This window comes from Crocodylus porosus, unplaced genomic scaffold (genome assembly GCF_001723895.1).
Source record: "Crocodylus porosus isolate Cpor-Errol unplaced genomic scaffold, CroPor_comp1, whole genome shotgun sequence".
NCBI classification, from domain to species: domain Eukaryota; kingdom Metazoa; phylum Chordata; order Crocodylia; family Crocodylidae; genus Crocodylus; species Crocodylus porosus.
Genome location: NW_017728931.1, coordinates 8,653,862 through 8,674,473, shown reverse-complemented (window position 1 = coordinate 8,674,473; position 20,612 = coordinate 8,653,862). Strand labels below are relative to the sequence as shown.

At 49.7% G+C, this 20,612-nt stretch overlaps 1 protein-coding gene and 1 long non-coding RNA gene across 3 annotated transcripts; one reads left to right on the top strand and one right to left on the bottom strand.

The window, feature by feature from the left end:
• The first annotated feature begins 976 nt into the window (after positions 1-976).
• On the top strand, positions 977-1,816 carry LOC109316243. The gene is made up of 2 exons (XR_002102778.1): positions 977-1,613; positions 1,754-1,816. It is a non-coding gene; the product is annotated as an uncharacterized LOC109316243 (long non-coding RNA).
• A 102-nt stretch (positions 1,817-1,918) lies between these two features.
• MFAP5 (microfibrillar associated protein 5) lies at positions 1,919-20,361 on the bottom strand. 2 transcript variants are annotated; one of them, XM_019544151.1, is made up of 10 exons: positions 20,138-20,358; positions 19,664-19,726; positions 15,291-15,347; positions 12,123-12,158; positions 10,974-11,009; positions 10,051-10,080; positions 9,874-9,909; positions 8,622-8,709; positions 3,677-3,750; positions 1,919-2,277 (listed from the first exon to the last, which is right to left on the bottom strand). In XM_019544151.1, coding segments are annotated over exons 1-10 (543 nt in total). In that variant the 5' UTR covers positions 20,139-20,358; the 3' UTR covers positions 1,919-2,155. The 2 variants fall into 2 exon arrangements, with proteins under 2 accessions (XP_019399696.1, XP_019399697.1); XM_019544152.1 differs by lacking the exon at positions 10,974-11,009 and having other exon boundaries at positions 20,138-20,361.
• Positions 20,362-20,612: the final 251 nt, after the last annotated feature.

The window sequence follows — 20,612 nt, the reverse complement described above, 5'->3', positions numbered from 1 at the left end:
GGGCAGGGGGCTGGACTTGATGATCTTCCAAGGTCCCTTCCAGCTCTAATGTCTATGAAATCTATGAAGTCTATGAAAAGAGCAGTAGCATTGGCCAAGCACTGCTCTACGCCTGTCCCATGACAAGATTTACTCCCCTTGCCAGCCCATTCTCCTCCTCTTCCCCTCATTTTTCTCTCAGCCATTTCTGGAATAAAAATGTCAGAGACAGAACAAAGGAGGGGGGGTGACAGAGAGTGAGCAAGAGATACACAAGGAGAAGGGGAAATAGGAATCCTGGTGTTCTTCAGGGCAGAAGAGGAGATCCCAGCTGGCATCAATGCCAGCAGAAAAAAGCCATGGCTTCCTTCCAGCAATGGCTTTACTAGTGACACTGGCTCCCTCTGCAGGGCAAAATGTTGCAGCTGCTGCATGGAAGGAATGAGATGCCACAATTCATAACCTAGCAGTTTTACCTTGGGGTTTGTTAGTCAGTGGCATCCAGTGACCTCAGGGGAAGGATGAGCAAGTTCAGCTGGCTTGCAGGAGGTGGGTATCTGCCCTCTGGCCCCAAATCACACCCTGTTATTCCAGCTTGAAAACAAATCAGCTAAGAGCTCTGGGACACCTGTTTAATTGTTGTTCTGCCACTTCTCACTGTGCACAACCCAACCTCAGGAGAACCAGGGCTGGCTGGAACTGTGCTTATATGCACTCTCCTGACAGCCATCTGGAATGGCTCAGAGACCTCTGCTCAGACTGTGAAAGGGTGCGTAACACCCCCTCCCTTTCTTCAGCTGGACTATGGGACATCCTCATCAGCAAGGTACAGTACATTCTTGATGAATGGGTTTCTCCGAGCTGCAGAGAGGAAGGGTCTGCAGGGCAGGACTGAGGGGTATGGGCAGAGCTGTGTGTAGAACCCAGGACAAGCTGTAGGTCAGGATCAGATAAAATGAAAGCCAGAGACAAATAAATCCACACACGAGAGTTGCTAAGAATAACAGGAAATAAAGTTTTCTTTTAATGGTTTTTTGCGTGCAGTATATGGACTCTAGTGTTCAGACAGTGTCTCCCAGGGGACTCCTTTCACTACAGATTCAAGCAGCAGAATAGGTTCCCAACTCACTTCTTCAGACTGTGTTGAGTCCTAGATTTCTATATGCTGGACAGCACCTATGTGATATATTTCTGTACCTATATACGTTTACATTTGGTTCTATATGCAGAGTGGAGACTTGGTCTCATTCGATTTCCAAGAGCTCCTTCTAATATCTGATTTCCACCCCACCCTCCTTTGCTTGTGCTAGAACCTCTACAAGACACTGATCCTTTACCACAGGAGTCAGTGGGAAAGTTGCCATTGACTCAAATGGAAAGCCAGATCAATTCTTACAGGCCCTCTCCTCCCAGAGAGAAAGGCTGCACTCTCCATAGGAAAATTATGCCTGTGTATAGGCTGGCGCTCCACCCCCTTTTATACCTTAGAATATTCCTCTGCAGAGTGGCTCTTACTAGAGAAATTCAGCCCCTGTACATCCTGCCCCTATATAGGCCAAATCAGCCAGCACATAGGGTATCTTCCCCTATATGGGAGGTGCTACAGCTTCTCCCTGTAGGTAGCAGGTATCTGAGTGTTTTTTTATAGAGCAGTTTTGCCTTTAAACAGCAGAGATCTGCCCTTCTCTGGCTATCTGCCCCCTACATTGTGTTGCTTGGGCCCCATGGATCAGAGCACTGTGCCCATCAAGGAGAATTGCGTTCAGTACAGCAGGGGTTGTAATGCAAGAGTGAACTGAGGGCCTCATGAGAGCAAAGCAGTTTTCCCTGGTCATTGGAAAATACACCCAAAAATGGAGAGGCACAGCTGGAGCAGGAGAAGTGCAGTTAATAAGGACCTCTGGGGAATGAGCAGCTCACAGCTTGCGAGATCAAGCGTGGAATGAGAGGTGTGAGGATCCAGCTCTCTCCACATCTGACCTGAGAAGTGATGGCAGCCACCACCTGTGGCCAGCAGGGAGGAGACTCCATGTGGCAGCACCTGGAGAGGAGGGTGGGGGCTGCCGTTGCAGCAGGCCAGGGAGCTTCTTTTGGGGGTATGCAGTGGACGGTCTGGGTGGGGCAATGGCATCTCTTCCTTCCTCCCTACCCTCCTCTCTCCCCCAGCAGTGATGGCTCAAACAGCATTGAGCTTCCGCAGTTGCTGGTCCTGGGGCAGGTGACAGGGAGGGCCCAGGGGCCGGCCAGAACGGCGGAGGCGTCGTGGTGGGAGACCAGCCAGCTGGCGGCAGAGCTCCTCTGAGGACAGAACAGACACACACATAGATCAAGTTAGGGCCTCAGCATGAAAATCAGAAGACCTACAGATCTGCATTGCTCATATGCACAGGTCTGGGTCAGAAAGAGATAGGGAGTAGACCCCAAAGCCTTCATCTAAAGCTCATTCCGCCATCAATACATGCTGATATTGCCAGGAGCCTCGTCAGAGTAAAGACTGGGATAAAACCATGGGCTAGGTTCTGGGAAAGCTATGGGCTCCTCTTTTACCCTCAGAGAGGTTTAGGTAGATTTATCCAGCTTGCTCTGAAGTAAGAACTTGCCCAGAATTTAAACAATCTGATCTCTTATTTATGGGAACACCATGGAAATTCTGGGTAAAGAGCCTTTAAAATCTATTGCAAGAACTTGCTCAAATGAATTATATTTGGCTCTTGACCTGCTAATATGGCAGTGGTGATGACAAGTCCCCAGGGTAGATAAGACCTGGACCCATGGCTGGATTTTGCACCTGCTTCCTATCTTTGTAAGAGATCAAACCAAGCCCTGGGACCTGAACTGTCAGCAGAGAAGGTCTACAATCCTTGAGGCCTGGCCTGCAGCAGACTCAGTAGTCAGACTCAGATTCCAGCTCCAGAGGGTTGCCTGGAGCAGCCAAGTTGATGAAAACATGGTGCGATAGCCCAGGGCAGCTTGACAGGTGACAGGACGCCTGGAAACAGATGCTGGATGTAGGGCCAGGATGGGGGAGGGCCTGTCAGTCATATACTTCTAGATTGGAAATGTGCTCAAGAACAGTGACTTGAGAGGATTAGACTGTATCCAAGGGACAGATTGTCACTGGGGTGGTGGGGAACAAAGGGAAAGGCATGATTGTACAAAAAGGCCATTGCAGCAGGTCCCTCTCTGCTGGCAGGGCAGTCTAGGCTACTGGGATGGAGTCCCAAGATCAGAGGACAGGAGTGGGGTCCACCAAACAGTTACCTGGTAAGGAGCTAAGGTCAGTGGGCAGGTGAAAGGACTGGTAGGAGGGCTGGAAGCTGAGTCCCAGGCTGCGTGAAGGCCAGCTTCCCCCACAACAACATCACAGAACCCTCTTGATCACCCAATTAGAAATGTCCCTGGCAGACTCTATTCCAGGGGTGGGCAATTATTTGGGCTGGAGACCACTTGAGGAGTTAGGATGAGTTGTTGTGGGTGGGTGGTATGGGCCTCACCAGATGCTGATCCTCACCTGCCCTACGGCCCCATCCCATCTGCCCAGCTGAACATGCCCTGTCTCCAGGGGGTCCCAGGCAGGTCTCACATGGTGCGTATTTTGACAACTCCTGTTCTATTCAGTGGCTCATATGCAGCAGAGCAGACAGGGATAAGGCGATTCCCCCTCCACAGAGACCTCTGCCTCACCCCAACCTCTCACCTTGCATGACTTCATTCTCTTTGCAGATGATGCGAGAGCACACTTCCTTGTTGATCATGTATATGCGCCGCATGCTGTGGGGTTGCCAGAGACATCAGGAATGGGAGGGAGAGCAGATGGGACAACAAACAGGGAAATCATCATCACTCACAGGGCAAATGCAGATTCCAGTAGTCAAGCCCTTAGAAGGCAAAGCCCCCATTGGTGTCAGCAGTTATTTGGGGCCAATTCTAAATTGGGCCAAAGGGCAGTTGCCCAGGCAGGCAATCCAGATTGGCAGGTATAACAGGGAACCCTTACCCTGTTAAAAAAAAAAGTGGAATGGCCCTTCAAGGGAAGATTTTGGTGAACCAGCCAAAGGCAGCCAGCAAGACTGGAGTTAATTAAAAGCCCTGGGGGTGGGTCAGCTGACAGGGCACCTGACCAAAGGTGGGCAGGGCTTGGAGCTCAGCCAAGCAGGGAGTCTACCTTTGCAAGCTAGGGGATGAGGGGTTTTATGCTAGGCTCACTGCAGAGCTGCTCCAAGGGCTACCAGCACAATACTGGTCCCTTACGGAGGTCCTGCTGCAAGATAGCAGGCTATCATGGTCATTTGCTATACCTAGAGTAGGTTAAATTTATTTTAAAGCTGGTGTGCTTTCTCCCTTTGAATTCAACTGTGGTTTGTGGAAAGGAATAAGAGATGGTTTTGGAGAAAGGGAGGAGGTTCAAGGACCCTGAGTGGAGAGGTTAGTCGGGAAAACCCCTGACTCAACACCAATGGTGGATATTGGTGCCCTTCTGAAAGACAAACATTTTCAAGTGGAACAAAGCCAAGAGGAGGGATTTCAGCATGTGTTCTGTTAGCACTTGGCCCAGTGTAATGGGGAGGTGTTACATCCAGACTTGATGGAGGCAACCCTGAGATTCAATGTTTGAGATGACCTCCTTTATAGGATGGGGGGCAGGAATAGTAGAGGAGGTGGAACAGCTACTGGTGTCGTCATGGTACGGAAGGGTCTTACTAAAAGTTGTCCACAAGGTGACCATGGAAGGATATCTTGGGAAAGATGAAATGGACTAGAATTCAGGAGAGACTTTTATTGGCCAGGGTTGCTTTAGTAAAACACTATTGTACCTCATGCCCCATGTGCCAGAAGGCAGTGCCCAGCTACCTGTCCAGGGCACCTTTGGTTCCCTTCCTGCTGATTTGAGACATCTTTGAACAGGTGGCCATGGACACTGTGGGCCCACTACCAAACAGTAGTACAGAGTACCAGCATATTTTAAATATCATGGACTATGTGACCTAGTACCCATGTGGACCTTGTCCGCACTGAAGGTAGCAGAAGAATTTACTGAAACTGTTTTCTTGGGTAGGACTCCCCCGAGAACTACTGACAGACCAGGGAACCAATTGCCTGTCCCATGTATTTTAGGGGTAAGTAAAATACTAGGAATTAAGCACCTGAAAACCTCAGTACAGTATACCACCCTCAAATTGACTGGTTGGCTGAATAGTTTAATCACACCCTGAAAGGTATGTTAAAAACTGTGACAGAACCCCCCCGTAAATAGGATCAGATGTTACCCTCTCCTGCTGCTTGCAATGCAGGAGGCACCCCTTTGAGTTTTTACCCTTTGAGTTATATGGGTGATGGCCTTTGCGGGGGTGGGGGGAGCCCTGGATCGGAAGACCAGTGGTATAGGAGCAGAAATCCTGTACAGTATATAATTCAGCCAAAAGAGAGGCTCTGAAGTTAGCTCGGAACCGCCCTGCAGTCTTCCTGGTCAGGAGTTCCTCATCCCTTGGCTTGAAAGGCTGGATTCCCTGGCTTGGCTGAGCTCCAGGCTCATTCCACTCAAGCCCTGTCCATCTTTGATCAGGTGCCCTGTCAGAAGCGGCACAGAAGGAGGCCCTAAACAATCTCAGAGGGGTCCAAGAGTGGCAAATGGCCACCTATGTTCAAGAAGCCCGGATGAGGCACTTCCAAGTTGGAGACCAGATACTAGTCTCGTTTCCTGACCAAGATCCAAAGTTGCTCATACCCAACTTTGCAGAGTGAGTGGTATCTTGACAGAGCTCACATGAGTCAGAGCCCCAGTCAAGGTGAGATGGACCCCAGAGGCAGAAAGTGCCTTCTAAGAAATAGAGGGTGCTCTGTCAGTCTCCTCTTTTGTATACACCAGATTTTAATAAACCATTTGTGCTACAAATAGATGCACTAAATGTGGCTATTGGCACAGTCTTAATGCAGAGAGACACGAAGAACTCTCAGTGGTATACATACGTGGGAAACTACAGCCTCAAGACTTATGCCACAATAGCGAAAGAATGTTTGGCAATTTTAAGTGGGTGATAGAAATGCTCAGTTATTATTTGTTAGGTTGCCAGTTCACACTAATTGCAGACCATACCCTGTTACATTGGCGCCACAATATGAAGACTAACAATACAAGATTGATGAGGTTGACCCTCAGTCTACAACCATATTATTTTTCAGTAGAACATCCACACGGGACTTGGAATGTGGGCGCCAACTTCTTCTCATGGAGATATGGGTCAGAGGAGGATTTAAAAAGGAGTTTAACCCCCCCAGGGAAGGGGGGGTTTCTAATGCAGACCCCTTACCTTGTTACAGAAAAACAAAATGGCCCCTTTAAGCAAAGGTTTTTTTGTGAACTGACAAGAGCAGCTGGCAAGGCTGGGGTTAATAAACAGCCCCGGGGTGGGTCAGTTGACAGGGCGCCTGATCAAAGGTGGGCCCGGCTTGAGCCACATATATACTGGGAGTTCAGCCTTGCAAGCCAGGGGATGAGTAACTTCTGGCCAGGAAGACGGGGTGGCATGCTAGGCAGACTTCAGAGCTGCTCTAAGGACTGCCAGCAGAATACTGGTTCCTTATGAAGGAATACAACCCTGGGTAAGGGCCTTGCTGCAAGACAGTGGACTATTGTGGTCATTTGCTATACCTAAAGCAGGTTAAGTTTGTTACAGCTGGTGTGCTTTCTCCCTTTGAGTTCAACTGGTGGTTTGTGGAAAAGACTAAGGGGCAGTTTTGAAGGTCCCATTAGTGCCTAGTAGGCCTGTGCCTGGAAGGGGTGGAGGTGGGGGCCAAGGCAGCAGCAAGAGCCAAAATGGGCTCAGTGCCTGAGAGGGTCTAAGACAGGGCCAGGAACCCGAAGCCTGCCAAGGACAGAACCAGTGCCTGCAAAGGGTAGAAACCAGGGAGCCCATGCCCACAAGGGTTGAGAACTGGGGCCAGGGGCCCAAAGCCTGAAGAGGGCTAAGCCAGATCCCAGTAGTTTGAGACTTGGACTAGAGCCTAGAAGCTGGACTGAATAGAGTGGATTTGAGCTAAGTCAGCCACAAGGGAAAAGGGGGAGAAGCCAAGTGGGCCAAGGTCCTAACAAGGGAGACTGTCTGGACAGGCATCTGCAAGGCATGGGAATGGTGTTAAGAGGTGGTTTGGAGCCATGTAATAAGCTCCTAAGGCAATGGGTACCTTGGCACATACAGGCCAGGAAGGCCCAACTACAGACAGACTGGATTTGGGTTAGTGGCGCCTGGTAGGGGATCCACTGGTGAAAGAAGAATGAGGACTGTTTCTAGGATGAAAAGGCATCTTCCCTTTCCTAATTTAACGATTACATCAAGGCATGGCAGGGGGGAAGGTACCAAACTGATACCAACAGCAGCATGGAGATCTCTGCAAATTTCAACATCCACAGGCAGTACTTACACTGCTTGTTGGCTGTGCTGTAGCCTACTGGTTATAGCTCATACTCGGGTGGGGGGAGATAGGAGTTCAAGACCTGTTTCTACCTGAGGAGCTTAAGCCCATTTGTCACCTTTTACAGTGAATGGGTCCTTATCAACCTACTGTGAAAGTGCTGAGCGCATCTTCCTGGGAAGGAAGAAACAGTTTTTTTATCACTACTGCCAGAACTGCTTGTGTATCCTCTGTTGGACAGTCACTTACTAAAGTACAGAAATAGCCTTGCAGCAGGGATCAGCACCCAGGACTGTCCCCTCCTGGGTGATAACCATGTTACAATCAGGTTCCCTCTCACATGGTCTCTTTCTGACCCCATGAATCTTGCACTTCTGGTTGCCCTGCCCAGTGGCCTAGCTTCAAGAGCAGAAATGAAGGGGGCCCTCACACAGTTGATCCTGTAGGCTGGGGGTTATGGTGCTCTCCTAGGAGTTGGGGGGATGTAGTGTTGGGTCCCCTCAGGCTGAGAAGGACCTAAAACAAGAACTCTCCTTTATGGGGGTGTGCTCTGACTACTAGGCAATGGTGCCAAAAGTGGGCCCTGCCACCACCACTCATGTGCAAGAAAGAAAGCTGCTTTGAGCACTGTGCTCTGCAGGAGCAAGGCTGCTGGCAGCGGTAACCGGGCATTATGCATGCTCTTTGGATACCTAATGGACTAAGGGGCAGGCAGAGGCTAGCTGCAAGCTGAGTTTCAGCAGAGAGTAGCCAGTCTAGACACCAGGGTGCTTGGTCTGGATCACTTACAAGTGACTGTAGCAGCCTCAGGCTATACCTGAAGGGAACTCTTCAGGACAAAAGGGAGATGCCTCCTAAATGTAGGTGCCTTGGTGGTTTTGAGGCTGTCGAAGCAAGGTCAATCTGTGTCACTTTTTGTGACTCAGGCTCCTCAGCTCCACCTAAGTCCTGCTTAGGCATCTATAATTACAATTTGGTTCTGGGCCTGGCCTTTGGGGCTTCATGCAGTCTTCATGGCCCAAGAGATAAAATAATAATTAACAACAGGGAATGCTTCACCACTTCCAGGAGGGTACGAATATTAAATTATGCTTCATTAACTAGTAACCTCAACAGGGCACCGTTAGGTCTCACTCCTCCAACTGCTCACACAAGAGGGCAGAACCAGGCTGGTGGCCCCAAGGGGATCTGAAGCTAACTTGTTTTTTATTTGTGGGTTGCAGACTTCTTACCTGGTCACACACAGGTAACTGATACATTGTTTCACAGGCTTGTGAACAGAGTACAGGCGTGTGCATGGAAACTGCTCCTCCCGGCATTCTGGAAACACATACAAACACAGATGCAAACTGTTGCCAAAGGCAGCTGTGGTCAGTCTGAAGTGAATACAGGGTCCCCAAGAACTGGACACCAGCCATCAATTCAGTTTGCAAAGACCTTGTAACTTGGGCTGCATCAAAATTACTGTTTATGTCAGCGCTCCACAAAGTTTTGGCGCTGTGGGCTCTATCAAACTGGCTCACGTCCCAGGTGTCTGCTGCTACCATTTCTCACCACCACTTAGCAGCACTGGTGTGCAAACTCCCTTTCTGCTTGGCCAAAGCAGCCCCAGTATGTAAATACCTCCCCACACCACTGGACTGCTATGCAGTGCCAGCATGCAAAGCCCTCCCAGCTGCAGCATCACGTATGTGCAACCCTCTTCTCTACTCCTTGATCCCTGGCTATGGCGCAGCTGCCTTATGCATAGCAATCATCTCTACCTTCCACTGCAGCGTAAGATGGGCCATGGTGCAGCATGGACAAAGTCACCTGACTCTGTGCGCCAGATCCATATCTGGCCCACAGCCTAGGTGATGAAAGGTTGCATACCCAGCTCCCTGATACCTATGAGAGACTGGGGTTCTTTAGAGAGGGACATTTTTATTCCTCCAGGATCCCCATGGAGAAGCAAGGGAACATTGTTGACTCTGGGGAACCGAGCTTGACTAAACCGGTGGAATTTCCTGATGCAGGATTGACACTACCCAGGGAGTGGAGAACGATTCAGAATGGACATACTGTACGAATAATTTTAGAAATAAAGTTTTCTGGCATGTTACTTAAAATGCAAGTTTGTAGAGGGCATGAAGTCACAGTGCTTCAGGACACAAACCAACTACTTGTCCCTTGAGGTGAGGAAGAAAATCCCCCTCACTCTATACCATAACTCTGTTCTGGTCTGATCCAGTCTGAGAGTTAGTAGCTTCCCTTTGATTTAGGGCTGGATGGGATTTGATGCCAGACAGCTGAAAGGCTCCATGTCATATATTTGAGGCCCCAGGCCAGTCAGAACCCCTGACTTGAGGCCTAAGTTTAAATTAATTCATTAACAAGGGATTGCCTCCCCCCACCCCACATCCCCTTAACCCCAGGACTGGACAGAAGGAGGCAATAAATGAACAGAAGGGGCCAATCAGAGGCAAGCAGAAAAACAAAACCTACCTTGTACCCCTGTCACACTGTCAGTGTCAGCCAGAACTAGAAAAAGACAAAGGATTTGCAGAGTTTGGCTCTCTGCCATAGTTCCCCCACACCAAGGATCTGCCAGGGGCCCTGCACATCAAGGAGGGCAGCAGGCAGGAGGGGCCAAGGAGGCACAAACAACAAAACTGAACATACCTTGCGGCTTTGTTGGGGTCTCAAAGTCAGCTTGAAATAGAAAATAAGACATTTGCATAGTTATGGGTTATTTGCCATCAGTCCCAAAGAAAAAGTGAGCAGAAGGGAATCTCAAGTAGGGTAGCCTTCAAACCAAGGGGCAGCACTACCTCTGACCGTGCAGCATCCCAGTAATGTCCTATGGTACTGGCCCTGGTATTTCCCAAGTACAGAGCAAAGGTTGGTTAATGCTCCTTCAAAACTTGGGGCACCTTGGACCCTGATAAAACAGTACCTTGTGGAGTCTGCCTCAGGTATTCACTCAGAGACGCATCAAAAGGGAGCTCAAATGCCTTGTGAGAGATGGCTTGCCATAAGTACTGCTATGAGAGCTGAGGTCATCTTATTCCCTTGCCCTGGTGTCAAACAGCCACCAGTGCTGTCAACAGCCAGGGCCACAGACCAACGGTGAGCACAAGGAGAGGAGAATCTCTGGGGCACGATTCACAACCAGGGTGCTGTGAGATCCTTTTGGGGGTGCCACAGGGTGCTGTGGAACATTAGCACCGTTAAGTATGCAAAAAAATCTATGCATGATTCACAAGACAAACTTAGAGATTTTCATTGGAATCTAGTGTCAAAACCATTCTACCCTGCTTTGGTCCCTCTGAGTTTTTGGCAACAGAGTAATTGCTCTATTATTTTTCTGTGGTCAACAAGTGAGTGAAAGCTAAGAGTTGGCATTTTCTGAGAGGTGCCTTGAGACCAACAAGGTTGAAAACCACGGCTTTAGGGAGCTGCAGAAGGAGCAAGGGGCTGAGCCTGGCAAAGGGAGACTCTGAGCATGGGGAGGAGGGGAAAGCTGGGTGTCTTGCAGCTGGGATGGGATGAGAAGTCAGAGGAGGCCCTGAGCTGCCCTGCTTTAATCAGAAGAGTGAACTCACCAGGACTAACTGTCGGAGATGCTGGATACAACCCAGCTGGAAAAGGAAAGACAGTTCTGCTTTAAGCCTTTGCTCCCCTACAGAGCTGGCCGCAGCCGGATGGTAGGGCCCCAGGCCAATCCAGTGGATTCACATACTCTGTGTCCCTCCCTTCTCCCACCAGTTCTCTAGGGGCTGGCCTTGGCAGTGCATGCTGCCCACCTCACCGAGCCAGTGTTGATCCAGCTTCACCCCACATCCCTCTGTGTTACTCATTCTTCGGTCCCCACCTATGAAGCTTTTCCTCCAGGAATTCATGTCTCTGTCTCCTCCCTGGCTGCTAATCACAGCCTCCCATGTCTTTTTTTTTTAATTTTGTGTCTTGGGACAAATCATCCAAATCAGTTCTGAATTCTGTTGACTGAGCAGAGCTCAATCATTCAGATCTATGTAGTGCTACCACCAGCAAGTATCCTCCCTCCCAGACTCTTCTGGGGCTTCACATACTCCAAAATTCAAGGCAGGCATCCTACATGCAAGCCCCAAACCCAGAGGCCTTGGAGTTCAGGTGTCTTCTAGTCTTACTTGCCTCTAGCCAAAAGGCTGAAGGAGCAACATAGAGGGAAAGCCTGAGAGTAATTCCCCATCACCATAAATTGCATAGCCTATATATCCTCGCATTTGGAGGCATTTGTAGACTCTCACAGGGGTCAGCCTGCCTGCAGTGCCTCACACTGTCCTTGCTGTACCCCAAAGTGGCCGCTAGTTGTCAGCAAACGCACACTAGTAATCTGTGTCACCACAGCCCACATGCCAGCAAGTCCTGCCAAATCCTGCCTCTGTTGTGCTGCCCTTCTTCCCTGCAGTGTTCCCCTGCTCAAACTTCACTTTTAATTGCTCCCTATCTCACCCTCCCCCAGGAGGTCAGGATGTCCTGTGTACATTGTCTAGATCAAGCACCAAATGGCATCCCCCCAGGAAACCACCCCAAACACCTCCTCCTTGTGAGGAACACAGTGAGAGCAGCGATCCAGAGCTGCAATGTAATGTGCCTCTATGGAGGCACTGAGGGGAAAGGAGGCTCTGAAGGGTCATACAGCTGGGAACAACACCAAGCCAGGAATAAGAGGCTCTGAACCCTCCCTGCTTTGCTCAAAGAGATGAACTCACTAGATCTTGCAGTGGAGGGTCCTTGCTCATCTGCCTCTGGAAAAAAGAGAGAAAGCTGTAAATGATCCTGTTAGTCTCCTACTGAGTTAGCTAAGGCAGGCCCTTAAGAGAGTGCTAATGACTCAGTAAAGACTTGTGGTGTATCATTGCCCAGTCTCAATGACTGGGCTGGCATCTCCTAGTCTAGTGGTTCTCAACCTTTTTTGTACCTGGACCCATTTGTAAATGTTGATGGCCAGTCTCAACCCAGTGCCCCTCACTCCCAACCCACTGCCCCCAGGCTCCAGCTCCCCAGTGTGTGGGGCGGGGAGTGGGTGTATGTTGACAAGCAGCCCCTTGCAGGTTGGAACTCTGCCAGCCTGCAAGGGGAAATACACAATTTCCCACATTTTTGACCTTTAAAGGAGAATCCATTTTTAAAGTTTGCTTATCTATTTTTAATGTTTGTTCATGACCCTTTCATATATTCTTGTGGCCCACTTTTGGGCTGCAACCCCACTGGTTGAGAAATGCTAGGGTACATGCTGCACTCTTAGGTGCAAAACTGCACTGAACTCTGGACCCAGCTACCAACTTCCCAGCTTTGGGCTATCTTGGGTGGCCAGATTGCAGACAACCTCAGGTTCAGGAGCCCATGCTGCTGCATGCCCTTGAGAGTCAGACAGGGGACTGCTCCCTAGCCTAGGTTGTTAGCCACTGGAATTCCCCTCTAGAACAAAACAGATTGCCAGGCAAGGAGCAACAAGTGGCAGCAAAGTACCATCACTTCTTTGCTCTACCCTATGGGTTTTCAACCTTTTTGCATCAGTGTACCCCCAGCGGCCAGACATGGAGCAGTGTACCCCTGGTGGCTAGACATGGACTGGGGAGGGGGGGTGACTGGACATGGAACCGAGGCTGGGCAGGGGACACAGCTGGATGTGCGCAGGATAGTGCGTGGTGACACTCTGTCCCCACCCACCCAAGCATACCCCCTTGGGCTATCTCAGGTACCCCTGCTCTACACAAAATTTTCACAGCCCTGTTACAGAACAGTTTCACAGTTTCACAGCCCTGTATCAGCCAAGCAGCCTCCAAGGCAGCCCCAGGCACAGTGTATTGCAGGAATGGGGCAGATGGCTGAGGGGAAGGCATGGTCATGGAGCTCCCTGTGTTTCCACAGCACTGTACAAGCACAACTTCAGGTATTCTCTTGCCTCTTTTGGCAGGTATGTCCCTATCATCATCCTACTGTAAGTATGGGGAAACTGAGGCATAGAGCTATATGATGACTTGCCCAAAACTCCAGGGTGAGTCAGTAGCCAAGCCAGGGACAGGCTCTGGGTCTCCATAGTTCAGCGTGATTCCACCACTAGTTCATTCTGTCCCCAGCAACATGTTCCTGCTCTGCACAATTGGGTTTCACTGAAGCAACAGTTTGGTTCCCCTCACTTCTAGATTTTAGAGAGTGACTCAGATCTATCAACACCCTGCCCAGCTCCACCTCTGACTGCACCCTCCTAGCCTTGCCCCTCCAGGCCATGTCTGTCTCCTGAAGTTTCTACCTCCTTCTCTGAGATCTGGCCTTTGGTTTGTGCCTACTCACCTACAGCTATTGTCCAGCTCACCTCCGGTCACCTCTTCTTTAGCTCTCTGACAGGCCTGTCACCCCTCTCCCATCCATTCAGACTCCAGCCACAAAGGGCATGATATGCCATCTTTACTACACCTTCCCCCTTTTCGGATCCCTCCTGTGGTTCCTGAATCAAATCAGAATCATGTCCTTGCCATTACAGGCCTGTCAAAGTGCTCCCTTATCCTCTGTAAATGCCTTTTGTCTCTTCCTGCATTCTTTTAGTTGTCCAGGACACCAGCCTCACCACCCTTTTTAGGCACCTCTCTCCATCTTGCATTTCTGTAACTTCTTCTAGGCCACCCCATCCACCAGGAACTTCCTTCCTCAATTAATCCATAAAACTGTTACCTTTTCCTCTCCTGAGTTCCTGTTTGGCACTCACTTCCACCGTCACAAACTGTCAGATGACAGTCACTACTCATGCAGGGATTTAAAATAATGAAAAGGTTAAAGATCAGACAGAGCCTGGGCAAACCCATCAGGCTGGTGTGTTTAGGACAGTAGCTTCCAACCTTAGGTTGCGACCCAAATCAAGGTTGTGGGAGGTCTGCCCCTCCTGCCTGTGGGGCTGCTGCCCCCTGCAAGCCCAGCCCAGCCCAGCCCAGGCTCTGCTGGTGCCATCAGGCATAACTGAGTCGGTGGGGGGGGGGTCGTGACCCGGATTTGGGGTCACAGCAAAAAAAGTTGGGGAGCCACTGGTTTAGGGCATGTCAAGTTCTGTAGCCAATGCACACATGTGAGTGATGGGGCCAGCATCACGTTTGGCAGCCTTGGGCTTCCCAGCCCAAATGGGCAGGTGCTAATTTACAGTTGAGTCAGTGGAGGGTGGCCCCCAGCATGAGGCTCAAATTCACACTTCTGGGTTGGTAGCATGGCATTTTACCTGCTCATCCATCACATCTCATATCATAATACACCTGGTGACTCCGAACAGACTAGTTGCACACAGAGCCAGTCCATGTAACTGCTATTGCTGCAGCACCTATGTCTTTCCTACCCTCTTCCCTCTATTTATGACACAGGTCTGTGGTGTCTGTAAGCGTTTTAGGCAAGGACTGTCTCTTACCCCATGCATGTACAGCACCTAGCACATAGGAACAATGATCTCAATGTCCATGTAATTAAAAATAGCAGCCCTGTTTGGAGTGGATCCTAGAAGCTGTATGATGCTGTGGAGCCAAGCTTCATGGCAGCTGAGGCCAGGAAATAGAATGCCATTTGCAGAGAGCAAGAATATTGACCAAGACACTGGGACCAAAGAACCTATTCCTGCATGAAGATCCCTGGGGTTTAACCCCTGTTATAAGCTTCACCCAAAAGGAAGCACCTCTGATACCGAAGGGCCTCCTACGAGCATGAAGGAGTACTAGGGTGCTTCCCACTGAGCAGCCAGCACCCAGATTCTCCAATGCTCGGGACCAGCCAGGCCCAATCTCTAATGAGACTGCAGCTTGACTGTGTGTAATTACAATGCATCTCCCTCCACCACATGACCCACACACTCCTGTATGTGCGTGCACACCATTTAGGGCAGACCAGACAGCAAGACTTACTGACTGTTGGGAGTGTTGGTTCTGTATCTTGTCCATTGACTACTTGTGGAAACCAGTCTGCAAGAGAAGAGGGGACAGGGCAGAGGTCAGAGTACAGGATTTGCATAGGCTAGAACACTTTTTTTTAAACATTTTTCATTTGCAGACCCCTAACATTTTTTTGCAAAGAGGTGCAAATTTGTAAATTTTGCAAATTTTGAATGGTGGTGCAGACCCCTTTGAATTGTAAGGAGGATATTCAAATACTTTTGATTGATCATAGTCATCTTTCACAGACCCCTTAAACATAGTCTGCAGACCCCCAAGGATATGTGGACCGCAGGTTGAAGACCACCAGGCTAGAAACATTTATGAAATACTTGGAGCTGGTGTATGGTGTATGTGAGGCCACTGCCCTCTACTGGAGGGGAGGAGAACCACTCAACTCTACCGATTATTGTTTGTTCTTCCCAGATTCTTGGAGTGAACAGATCTGGACACTGCTCCTGCTGAACCTGTGAACATCTGAGGTGGCAGTGTGGCCTGGAGGGACACTAGCAAGCACTCCCCAGCCACATGGGCCTAGTGGCATGCTCCAAACCTGGAAATATAGTGGTGAGGCTGCTTCAGGAGGCATCTCCAGCAGCCAGTCTCAAACACTGGACATCGAGGGCTTGTGAGTGGCTGCAGAGGGATGTCCCATCTTCTCCAGCTGAATTTCAGGTGGGACTAGCATGGGGTTGCCCTAGCTGGGGCCACTGCTACCACTGTAGCACTGCGCCTGACAGGGACTCTTGAGGAGAAGCCATATACTCCTTTGTGGTTGGGCTTGTTCACAGATTCTGAATTTCTCCAGCACCCATCTGAGGACTTGGTTGCATTTTACAAACATTAACAAATTGCATGCCACAGCCCTCTCTTAGGCAGGTCAGGATCAAGCTACAGAAGAGGCAGTAAGGTATAGGCAGGGGATGTGACTTCCCAAGCCACAGAACAAGCCATTAGCTGTTCAGGCAAATGCAGTCTGCAGGTGGCTAGCCTTTCCCTCTGTGTAGGGACTCCCACGGTCCCACTTACCCCCTCCCTTGGCATATTGCATAGTGAGAATGACAGAGGCTGACTGTGCATCCAGTGACACAGACATGGAACTGAAATAGAGTTAGCCTCATTGCTTTTCAGAATGGAAAGGGTGAGATTGGTACTGCCTCAGGCAGTCAGAAATGGGAAAATATTTTCTTCTTAGTATAGGAAGAAGAACATGTCTGCATCACTGCTCTGGGAAAAGGACACAGTTGGCAGGAAAAGGCTGGGAAGAGTTGCAGTAGCCCACTGTAGAGGGTGCCCTGATGATCCTGTCTTTGCCTTTGGCCTGTCTGGCCTGCCTCTAGCTAGCAACTGGGGGCTTTGCATGTGTGAGGACTACAGAACTAGGTCTGTAAAACCCTCTTTAAGTCCCAATACAATAGCAGTTATTTGTATCTTGCAAGGAAACACTTGTAGCCTGGCCACAGCTCTACTCAACAGCATTACAGGGCACCTACACGTGTGCCTGACACCTCTGATGCATGCTGCAGCCTCGATGAATCAACTTTTCTGAAGCATGCTAATTAGCACACTCCAGCAGCCTTGGCATCTCATGTATTCAGTGTCCCTGAACTTCAAAATTGCATCTTTAACTAAAGCTCGTCAAACAAAATTTAGTTAAAGCACCCCCAGTATCCCTTTCGAAGCATGGGACACTGAATACACAAGAGCAGCTCCTGAAAGCCACTTCAATTAAAGCTTCCCCTTCCCCCCACATGTAAAGACCCTGTACAGAGTCCAAATATTCCATTTCATTTCCTAGTCTGTCTCTGTGTCCATGGAAGAACTGGGGTTGTAGCCTTTCTGCTTTCTTTGTGATGTGAAAGGAAGACCTGAATCTCTTAATGTTTTTATATTTTTTGTTGTTGTCTTTTTTTAAATTTTGCTTATTTTTCATTAAGAATTCAGGACTTTTCTCACCTGTTCTTCCAAAAGACCCTAAGGAGGGGTGTCAAACATCTGGCCTGGAGAGGTAGGTCATCCACCCCACAGGGCTTCTAAAAGGCAGAACCACTCACCTCTACAGGCCAGATTTGGCTAAAGAGCTTGTTGCCATGGGTGCCAGGGCCCCTGTAAGGGTGGTGTTAATCCCTGCTGTTCCAGCACAGCTCCAGAACCCAGGGAGTCACTTGACGCGTTCCCTCCCCACCTTATTCTTTGCTTAAAATGGAGATTTTAGTCACCCCAAAATCAGCACTAGAGGAGAGTGTGGTGTGGGGAGGGGAATGGCAGCAATGTTAACTCTTTGGTTCTGGAGCTGCCTCGTAACAGTAGCTCTGGCAGCTTCAGGGATTACTGTCCATGGGTCCTCCAGCCTGCAAGAAGCCCTGTTATCTAGGTCTGATCCAGAAGAAGCCCCACAGTCACAATCTAGTCCACAGGACCCAATAAGTCTGATGGCCTGGCTCTAAGGACATCTGGTCTGGATGTAAAATCACTGAGACCCCTGAGCAACTGAGAAGGGTAGGAACTTTGTATTAGGCTATTTAAATCCCTTTAGTTTGGGATGCATAAGGCTAACAAAATGTTAGGAGCACATTGTTAAATCTGTTCTCAGTTCCAGAAGGCTCCTACTTGAATTCTCTAGATCTCCAACTAGCCCTTTAGCAAATCAGATCATTGCTTGGAACTCCATAGTCATTTGCAGGTAAAAAAACCCCAAAAACCCAAAAATAAAAACCAAGCAGGAATAATCCCTTTCCTAACTCCTTTATGTACCACAAAAAAAGAAAAAAAGAAATAACCTTTTCCCCTTCCTATTTCTTAAACCACCACCCTTAAGAGCAACATCTCTGTGCTATGGATGCCTCTCCTCCCTGCACTGTGGCCACAAGCTTTGTGTCTTCTGTGGAGCCTGCTTATGGGACAAAGCACTATTTGGAGTAGGAACAGGACTGAGGTGCATCCAAGATCCACAAGTGTAATAGGGAAATTTTCCTCTGAAGGTCACCCTCTCAACACAAGCTGGGTACTCATGATGAGTGAGGAAAGGAGATCAGAAAGTAATAGATGTGGATGCAGCTGATGGTCTTCCCCCTACCTCCCCTTCCATATCCAGTCCCTGGTTTTCTCCACCCTAGATGCAGCTCCCTCTTTTATAATGGAATTGTCCCTTGGTCTCTGTTCCAATCTCACCAGTTAACTCTGCTCTTTGTGGCTGCCTTCTCCAAATTTGGTTTCTTCTGCAGACGTTAATCCTCCTTCAATTTATCACACAGGATAAGCCAGCACAGATACAAAGTCACCAGAAAAGAGGGCTGAAAAACTAGGTTTAATTGACCAATAAAACTAGGAACTCAGCAGCTGGGAATTGGGAATGATGAGGAAGAAGCTTTGGAGGCTGAAGAATGGCAGGCATGTCACTGTTGTGAGAACAAGTTGCATGGACCATCTAGAGATGCTCTGCAGACTAGATCCAAGACGCTGCCATAGGCAGCACCTGGCAGGCACTGGTTACCAATGTCTCTGCTGCCCTGTCAACTCCCATGGAGGATGCAGCATGCTCACCACAAAGCACATATTGCAGCTGACCCCCTCCCTAAACACTGGCTCTGGACTCCAAGGGGCAGGGATGGATTCATGTGCAGTCCTAGAGGGCCTGGGCCCATGACCCCCTGCAGCAGAAGACCCTACTGATGGAGCTCCCACCACTGCTGTTTTTCTACAGATGCAGCTCAGTCTGTTGGCTGCTGGATGATTTGTGCTATCATCGCCATACAGAAAGGGGGGCAATGCCAGCCCAGTCTTGCAGGGGGTGCTTCGTACTGGCTATTTTCTACTGTGGGTGGTGATCAAAGCAATCTTCTTTGGGCCCCATACTTCTTGGGCCCACGGCCCCAAGAATTCTTAATCCATCCCTGCCAAGGGGCACCTGTCCATATGAGAGGAAAACTAAGCCCATGTTATCAAGAGGGGCTCTCCACTGATTCGTCTCTGCGGACCCCTCTACCAATTTCTATGCCTCCCAACTGGTGGGCAGAGTGGTAGCTACTTGGCAAAGTGGCCCTATCTTGCCTCCTGGCATCTCCCCACTGCTTACTCCTTGGACCTTATGAGGAAGGGAGAACACTGGCCCTGCTCACTGCTTTCCAGGCTGCACTGCCTCACAATCCCTCCTCCCTTCCCTCTCCTCTTCTGCACGCTTCCCTTTTCCTCCCCTTCACTTTCCTTTGGAGGGTGTGGGTCTTCTCTTGTCCCACACAAGAGAAGGAGTGTGCGGCAGTGGTCCCTGGGGAGTTTCCAAGGAGCAAGGAAAGCGGAAAGAGCCCTGAAGTCACTTCCGGGGCCAGGGGGGATGGAGGGACACTCACCACCTGGGGGCACAGAAAGAGCTAGGATGCACAGCAGCACACGGGCTCCCAGGGTCATCGTCACTGCAGAGCAGAGGAAAAAGAAATCCAATGAAAGTCAAGCACAAGCCATAGGGAGGTCTATACCCAGCAGCATGGACACTCTTCTCACCCACTGACCACCTCAAACATGTGTGCCTTCTCATCCTCCCTCCCTCCAGCTATCTCCCACTATCTCTGCCTTCTCACATCCTCAGCTGCTGCCCAGGCATTTGAGATTGGACAGAGTGCTCTGTTTACCTTCTTTCTTTATCCTTCATCCTCCTTTCCTCTCTTTGTTTCTCTCCCACTTCTCTCTCTCTCTCCTAACCAGCCATCTAACCTTTCTCTTTTTCTTGCCTATACTGTTATTTTATTAACAGGAGCCAAGAAAAAAGTTCTTCATCATAACCCCCCCTCAAAAAACCAAACCAACCCAAAAACAAAAAAACTTACTTGCTGGGCTAGCAAGGAAAGGGATGGGATCCCTGTCACTGAGTGCTGTCCACTGCCTCTGCTCCCTTCAGCTGCAGACGTTGTCTCTTCCTGCTTTGGCTGGTCCCCCATTTGGCCAGAGTGTAAGTCATAGGCAGCCACTCCCAGAAAACGTTCCACTGTTAGTTGTCTTCAAAATACAATTTTGAAGAAAAGTGGAGCCAAAGAGTAGGACTTGGTGTCATAATGCAGATGGAATGAGGGGGGAGCGAGCCGAAGAGGCCCACACCCTCATTCCAGAGTTTATTAGGATCCAGAGGGAGCCAGCTCCTCCCGCTCCCTCTGGACAGTCCAGCACCGGGCCGGGTTTCCAGTGCCTGTGTTAGACCCTTGTGTCCTGTTCCATGCTGCCCTCCAGTACAGACGTCCTTTCCTCCCTGCCTTTCCCTCCCTCTGGCCCTCCTCTCGCTGCTCAGCTCTCCTTGCTGAGCTGCCT